The sequence below is a fragment of the Mus musculus genome, chromosome 13 (genome assembly GCF_000001635.26).
Source record: "Mus musculus strain C57BL/6J chromosome 13, GRCm38.p6 C57BL/6J".
Taxonomy (NCBI): domain Eukaryota; kingdom Metazoa; phylum Chordata; class Mammalia; order Rodentia; family Muridae; genus Mus; species Mus musculus.
In genome coordinates this window covers 60,778,401-60,786,364 of record NC_000079.6, presented here as the reverse complement: position 1 = coordinate 60,786,364, position 7,964 = coordinate 60,778,401, and the positions used below count along the sequence as shown (strand labels likewise).

General features: G+C 43.0%; 1 protein-coding gene across 1 annotated transcript; it reads left to right on the top strand.

Annotated features, from left to right (window-relative positions):
• BC051665 (cDNA sequence BC051665) lies at window positions 1-4,478 on the top strand. The gene is made up of 8 exons (NM_199148.2): window positions 1-76; window positions 1,209-1,345; window positions 1,622-1,744; window positions 1,841-1,987; window positions 2,178-2,402; window positions 2,884-3,046; window positions 3,613-3,721; window positions 4,111-4,478. Exons 2-8 carry the CDS (start codon window positions 1,220-1,222, stop codon window positions 4,208-4,210), a joined length of 993 nt encoding a protein of 330 aa, NP_954599.2. The 5' UTR covers window positions 1-76; window positions 1,209-1,219; the 3' UTR covers window positions 4,211-4,478.
• Window positions 4,479-7,964: the final 3,486 nt, after the last annotated feature.

Here is a 7,964-nt window from a genome sequence, read left to right as displayed (position 1 = left end):
GTCACAGCCTGGGACCTCAGCAACCTCTGAAGACCTGAGACTCTGAAGCCCACCTGCCCAGCTATGTACATCCCAGGTGAGCCCCCATAGCTCTATCAAGACATGCTTGATACTAACACTGGAGGAGCACCCTAGAGAGATTCTTTGTAGCACCATTCAGCTCCCTCAAGAATGAGAGTACCAACTTTGTCTTAGCAGAACTAGTATGGGGATGCAGAGATGGCTTGGTAAGGATGCCAGGAGGTCACCCGACTGTTCAGAAGTCCAAGTGTGTGAAAAGTATCAATAATGCAAAATCAGGAAAACTGGTTCCTCTGAGTGAGCAGAAGCTAGTGGTCTACCTCTGGTCCCGTGGGCACAGGAAGTACCAGTTTGTCCCTTTATATAAGCTGCCAAAACAGATGATCATTCTCATGTAGAAGTGGTCAGGGACAGTCCCTTTGTCTCATCCCCCATGTGCCCAAGGAGTAGCATGTGGCACAATTGGCATGGCTCTTTCTGGATTGTCCCACGCAAAACTTTTTAAAGCCTAAGTCTGGAATTGTTCTCCTCATTTCTCGCTTAAATTGGTAGCTATGCCATCCTGTACTCAGCCATAGGACACTCCCCATTGAAACAGGAAAGTAGGATTCTGAAGGCACATCCCAGTTGTGGAGCAGATTCCCAACTGAAATTCTTCCAAGGTTCTAGAGGCAACATTCCAGAAAGATTTCAGGAAAGAGAGAGAGAGAGAGAGAGAGAGAGAGAGAGAGAGAGAGAGAGAGAGCAGAGGCATATTCTGTCTCTTAGTGTACACAATCCAAGAAAAAGATGTCTTGTGATCACCCCGCCAAGTCTTGCAGATCTCTTTGTACTGGGGGATCACATTGCGTACATATGAAACATGAATATCAATGGAATAAACCCGGATAAACTCTGAATACTTAAGAAGTTAGTTGTTGCTTGAAATTTCTGAACCACGGGTGGATCCAAACCCTGTGCTGAGCTAAGTGCACAGTTCACACATCATCTAAATTCTGGAGCCCTCCACAGCTGCTCTTCATTCTGTTTGACTTCTGACATTTTTTTTTGAAGGTGTGCTACAAGCCAATGTCATTCTTAGCCATGTCAACAAACACTGAAAGATGGTGAACTTAACAACTTATGTCAAAATAAGAGTTTATTGAAGAATTTCCATGACTAGAATCTCATTTCTTCACAATCTCTAGGGTTTGGAAGTATGACTCCAGTTTTCCTCCTGGCCACCCTGTGCTTAGGGGTGGTCTCAGCTGCTCCAGCACACGATCCCAGTTTGGATGCTGTATGGGAGGAATGGAAGACAAAACACAGGAAAACATACAACATGGTTGGTACCAGGGACAAGTCCAGGGGCAACACAGAGACAGTGGTCCTTGCTGTGGCAAGATTAGACTTCATATTGTGGAAGCACTTCCTCCCAGGCATGACCACATGGCAGGCTTTATGAACACTGGTGGCAAACCACCTTGGTGCCACAGGGCCTGGGTTATGGCTTCCAGAGGTGGACAGATACCCTTGGTTCTTGTTGGCTGTAGCAGCAGGCCCACTGAGGGAACTAATGCTGGGTTTGAAGTAGAAAGACCACACACTGTATCTCTTCCAGAATGAAGAAGCACAGAAGAGAGCAGTGTGGGAGAATAACATGAAGATGATCGGCCTGCACAACGAGGACTATCTGAAGGGGAAGCATGGCTTCAACTTGGAGATGAACGCCTTTGGTGATTTGGTGAGTGTGGTGTGGATTGCAGAACATGGTCCTTCCTCTCCAGTTCATTGTAAGTCATCTCTCCATTTGCAATGATTTGTTTACCTTTTCTTGAAGACCAATACAGAATTCAGAGAATTGATGACTGGCTTTCAAAGCATGGGGCACAAGGAGATGACCATCTTCCAGGAGCCCTTGCTGGGTGATGTCCCCAAGTCTGTTGATTGGAGAGATCATGGCTATGTGACTCCTGTGAAAGACCAGGTAGGACATATAACACATTCCAGGTATCACTGTCCACCAGGAGGCCAGGAAGGAAACACCAACTTTGGCTTGCTGATGGTGGAGCTCCATATACTTCATTGCTTGTGGAATTATTGGGTCATGTGCACTGCTATCAAACACCTGTATTATTTTTTTTGTGTGTGGGTGACAACCTTTTCTTTCTTCTTAGGGTCATTGTGGATCTTGTTGGGCTTTTAGTGCAGTTGGTTCCTTGGAAGGACAAATATTCAGAAAAACAGGCAAACTGGTCCCTCTGAGTGAACAGAACCTAATGGACTGCTCCTGGTCCTATGGCAACGTAGGTTGTAATGGTGGCTTGATGGAACTAGCCTTCCAGTATGTGAAGGAAAACAGAGGCCTGGACACAAGGGAGTCCTACGCATATGAAGCCTGGGTAAGTACAAACCCTAAGGTGTTTTTCCTGACCAGGTTTAGAAAGCAGAACAAATTGCAAAGTCCTCAGAACTTGCTTTTATATATAGTAGAATCCATCCTAATAAGTCCCAAGTGTTGCCACTAAAGGGACAGAGCCTTTCCATGCTGATCTGATTTCTGTAGTTTCCACGTAGCTGCCCATGCTTCTGCTCACATGGAGCTATTGCAAACCATTCCACAAACAGTACAGAATTCTCCACTGTGGAAAGTTATTATTAATAGGAACATTTATGATTTGTCACTCAAGATAGTTCCTAGCAGCCACTCAAATCAATCAGATTGTCACATCTGGTGACATTTTATAGACACATACACGTGGAGCTCCTCCGCAGCAAATGCTGTCACCTGTGTGATGGCAGCTCAGCTGAGTGTCGTCCTGAGTGTTCCCCAGGAGGTGGATGGCAGTAACCATGACTTTTTCAAATCTTTGTCTTTCAAAGGATGGACCCTGCAGGTACGATCCTAAGTACTCTGCAGTTAACATCACAGGCTTTGTGAAAGTCCCATTGAGCGAAGATGCCCTGATGAATGCCGTGGCCAGTGTGGGGCCCGTCTCAGTTGGAATTGACACTCATCACCACTCCTTCAGGTTCTACAGAGGTGGTAAGTATGGTTTCTTCCACTAATCATACATAACAGCTAACAGTTGTGCTTCCACCGAGGCCTGTGAATTTGGTAACTTTTTGGTATGTAAAAATTTTGACTTGTAGATTATGACATTCAATGGGAGCAAGATTCACATGTGTTATTTTCATTTAACATTAATTAAACACACACCATGAACATGTATCCATTGCGTTTTTTAACTACAAAATCGGGTTTTATGTGTTTTAATTTTATTGAGTTTTGTTCAGATGCCGTATTTTTAATATTTTTAATTTTTATAATAGATATTCCAATTTCCAATTCAGTTTTAGGGGAGCCTCTTGATTCCAGCATGTTGGGGTTTCTTACATCCATCCAAGCAAGTGTTTTCCTGAGGACTTATGCTAACCTTTACTTCCATTGTGTTCCATAAGAGCTGATATCCCAAGCCTCGCTAACACCAGTTCAGTCCTGTCTGTGGTGTGTCCTTACCCAGAAATTAGAAATGTTTCTATTATTGATGGTGACAGCAGACGCTGTAGGGTCATGGGAGCCTCTCATTCGGCTTTGATTTTACCTTCCAGGTACGTACTATGAGCCAGACTGTAGCAGCACTAATCTGGATCATGCTGTCCTGGTAGTTGGCTATGGTGAAGAATCAGATGGCAGGAAGTACTGGCTGGTCAAGAACAGGTATAAATAACCAAGATCACTCATGTTTGAAACAGTAAAGGGAAAGTACAGTGTTCAGGTGGTATTTGTGTACAAGTTTTAGCAATTTACCCCATATATTTTTGAATACAGAAGTTTTAGGGTAGCGATAAGAATCTGACAGTTTTGGGTGAGTGTTAAGAAGGAATTTGAACCACTGCATTTCTAGTTGTGATCCAAACGTGGGTGGATCTCTTCTTTGACTCGCAATCATGTGTGAGGCAATGGGGTATCCAGCAGCTGAGGCTCTGCCTTGCCTCATCCTGTCTGTTAAGTGCAGCCTCTGTCTCTGTGTTTCAAAGAGAGTTAATGGAATGTGTCTGCTGCACTGTGTTCTTTCTCCTAAATGGCAAACATGGCTCTTCTTCCAGCTGGGGTGAAGACTGGGGCATGGATGGCTACATAAAGATGGCCAAAGACAGGGACAACAACTGTGGGATTGCTACCTATGCCATCTACCCCACCGTGTGAGCTGCCCGGACAGCAAGGAAGGAATGAGCTGCATGTACAGAGGAGGGCGTCCCCCTTCACAGACCAGCCAGCCTCTGCTCTGTGGGGAATGGTAGCTGAGTCACTGAAGGTCCATTTTTTGGTGTGCATTCTGGAACATTTTACTCCAGCTAAATGTGACTGCCAATCTGCTGCCGTGAGCAGCTTTGTATCAGTGAGTTCTGAATTTTAATTGTTTTTTTTTTTTTACAAGATGTACAGAATTTCTATAAAACCTGCGTTTAAAAGACTGGCGGTGCTTCCTTCTGCTGTGGTGGTGGTTTCTCTTAGTCAAGGTGCAATTGAGTGTGAAGAAGTAGTGGGGTGGTGTTCTAGGGGAGAGGTGGGAAGCTCCTTCTATCTTAAGGTTGATATTCCGGCCTTCCTCAGAGTTCTTTCCAGACTTTATGGCCTCACCATCAGCCATGGTAGAAAGAATGATGAAAAATGAGAATTCTTGAAATTTAATCCACACAAATTTTCAAAGTTTAAACTGCTCGCCATTCTGGGTAGTGAGATGGCACTGTGCACTGTGCACTGTGCCACTGATTGGGGGCTGGCCCTTCACCCCCTTCTCAACCATATCAGAACAAAGCCATCTCTTCACCTCACTCGGCCATTTTGTGTACACATTTTATTATTCAAAAAAATTACTATATATATTTCCTTGAATTTCAGGAGAAGTGTTGGGCCTGAAGGAAGAGGGCGTTACAATTTCAGGGAATGAAATATCCAAGATTTATAATGCAGAACATTAAACAGAACATTAAAAAGTCCTCTCCACACATGAGCCCTTTCCAGTTGTTTGCATATACGGAGATGCCACAATGAATTCTTGGAGGGTTTGGAAGAAGCTGACAGTGGAGGAGGGGCTGGTGACTGAAATGAAGGAAGGGGTTTTTACCCCTCTCCTGACCAGTGAGAGGTTGAAGTAGATGACTTTGTTTACCATTTGTTTTGTTATTGTAGCAATTTTCACTAAAAACACTTCAAATAATACAGAATAACAACAAAATCAAGTGACACTGAAAGCCAACATTTTCAACCCAGACCCCACTTCCTCCCATTACCGATGTCACTGTTAACAGTTTGCTGCACAGTCTTCTGGGTTTTCTTTATGAATAAACAGGCAAGTGTTTACTAACTTCATAGATCGAGCCTTTAAGACTATTATATGATACATGCTGTTCTAGGATCTGACTCTTAGACTCAGTGCTGAAGGCTGAGCCTTCCGTGTCTCCAAATATACGACTGTATTTAATGTTTCCTGGTAAATATTCAACATTAATTTTCAAACTTTAAAAATATGGCTTTCTCAGCCTTGTCCTATGCTACTCAGGACAACCTGACAAGGGGTGGCATCACCTAGAGTGGGTTGGGCCCTCCCACATCAATCATTAATCAAGAAAGTATCCCATAGACCTGCCTACAGTCCAGTCTGTTGGAGGCATTTGCATAGTCAAGCTTCCCTCTTCACGGATGACTTGTGCTTGTGTCAAATTGACAGAAAACTAACCAGCATGCCCACACTGTATGTATGGTTTTTACAATAATTTATTCAAGTAAAATGTATTATGTCCATGAAGGATTATATATAGTCTCTCCATTAAGTCCCTTAGGGTCCAGCTCATCTGTGTTAGATGGAACTAATATTTATTTTGACTTTTATTTAGCAATAGCTTATTTCATTTGCTGGCATATTAAAATAAATACATAGGTTAAAAGTTTCCCAAAGGAATTCTAAGGAGGGAGGCAATACTTCAATTACTGTCCAGCCTGCTGCACCTTGTATTAAAAAACTCTATAATCAACCAAGTTTTGTTTCTAAGAAAGAAAGAAAGAAAGAAAGAAAGAAAGAAAGAAAGAAAGAAAGAAAGGAAGGAAGAAAGAGAGAGAGAGAGATAAAGGTGTGTGGGAGGAGGGAGAGGAAAATAAAAGAAATGAAGAAAGATAATTCTGAGGAAAAACCATGTGAGATTATAAAACACTGTTCTGCAGTTGTTGTGTGAATAGCCCTTTGTAAGAGGGATTTTAGGTGGAAATCGGAACCAATACCATTTTCTTGCTCATTTCATTGCCCCTTGTTTTTTAATATATTGTTTTAAAAATTCCTTCTAGTGATAGAAGCAAAACAGGAACTAATAATCAACAGAGCCTGCTTAGGGCTGCTGGAGAAGCATATGTGTCTAAGAAAGCGTCTTGTAAAAGAGCCTTCTGTAATACCAGAACAAGGCCAGCTCAGTTCACAGGCAGAGCCTGCATTCTTATTTTGGGGGCTACTTACTGTTTGGAAAGTAAGATGGAGTCCCTTGCCCCAAGACTAGACCTCCAGACCAGTGTCTTCATTCTCCCTGCTCTGCATCAACCCAGAGCATCTCACCTATGTCCGCACCACGTCATCTCAGTAACAACCAATCTGAGTCCAGCTATGCCTTACTTAACTCCTGGTGTATTCCATGAAGGGGATAAGCAAGACATTATTTGCATTTCTCTATGGCAGATGGGAAACACACAGTATCCAAATTACTTGCACACTGGTGTACAACTAATTTGCCCATTGTTTTGCAACTACACATTGGTCACTAACTCCTCCTTCATACAGTTATTATGAGGGGTGATTAAAATTAAATCAACCTTGTATTGTTGATTTAACAAATTTAAATACAATTTAACAACTCCCCTCAACCTTCACTTGACTTCAGAGAAGCAGGCCACTGTCCACCACTGGAGAATGGGTGAAAAATGAATTTTAAAAATAGATTCTGGTAAATGTTACAATTGGGTTAGTCTCAGAAGCATTCTGCTAAGCTCTAAAAGGCAACAAAAATGATCATGTGTTCTAAGTTGTTTTTCTATGAAACATACAAAATAGACACATTCATACACACCAAATATGGACGATGCCCATGGAGTTAAGAACTACAGCTAACCATGACTCACAAATGCAGAGGTTCTTTGGGGGGAGATGAAAATGTCTCAGAAATAGAGAGATGACAAGGGCACAGTGAGGATACAAAAACTCACCAAAATCTTCACTCTGTGTGCTGAACATCTGTGGGGCAATGCCATACCAGCAAAGAAAGGAGTGCACAAGGCTAAAAAGGCATCTGTGTCCATATATAAGAGTTGAATACACGTAAGATCTTTATGTCACTAAGATTCGGGCTCACACATACCTGACATGGTATTGCATGAAAACAGGGTATTATTTCCAGAGATGGAACATTTCTCTGAGGACCTGGTAGTACTCGTGAAAACTAAAACATTATGGGAAATGCCTTGATAGTGAGGGCAGTGACGATGCGAGGAGCTCAGTGGACAGTAGCTCCAGGCACCAGTGTGAACATTTGCACAGGCTACTCCACGAGCCCATTAGAGCCTCAGACCCCAATCTCCATCAAAACTGCCCTACGAAGCGGGGCACAATGGGGCACCCCACCAGTCCCAGAACAGAAGAGGCAAAGAGGCAGATCTCTGTGAATTCAACGCCAAATCTACATAGTTCTGAGTTTCATGAAGCCAGGGCTACACAAGGAAAACTGGTTTCAAAACAAAGACAAAAATCCTACCTGGAAAGCTCAAAAATGCATTCTTTTCCCTGGAAGCTGCTTTTGTATGTAGTTCTTGGGATGCAACTTATTGGGACCCTACATCAGACACAGTCTCTGAAAGATGGTTGTCCTCCTTGGTGCCCGTGGTATATGTGAGGGTGGTCACATCTGTGGAAGGTACAGAA

Bases quoted from the DNA above. Each gene is read 5' to 3' on its own strand.
- BC051665 (NM_199148.2), top strand. From the start codon at position 1,220: ATGACTCCAGTTTTCCTCCTGGCCACCCTGTGCTTAGGGGTGGTCTCA. The intron at 2,403-2,883 runs GTAAGTACAAAC...TGTCTTTCAAAG, and splicing joins CCTACGCATATGAAGCCTGG to GATGGACCCTGCAGGTACGA. The intron at 3,047-3,612 runs GTAAGTATGGTT...TTTACCTTCCAG, and splicing joins CTTCAGGTTCTACAGAGGTG to GTACGTACTATGAGCCAGAC.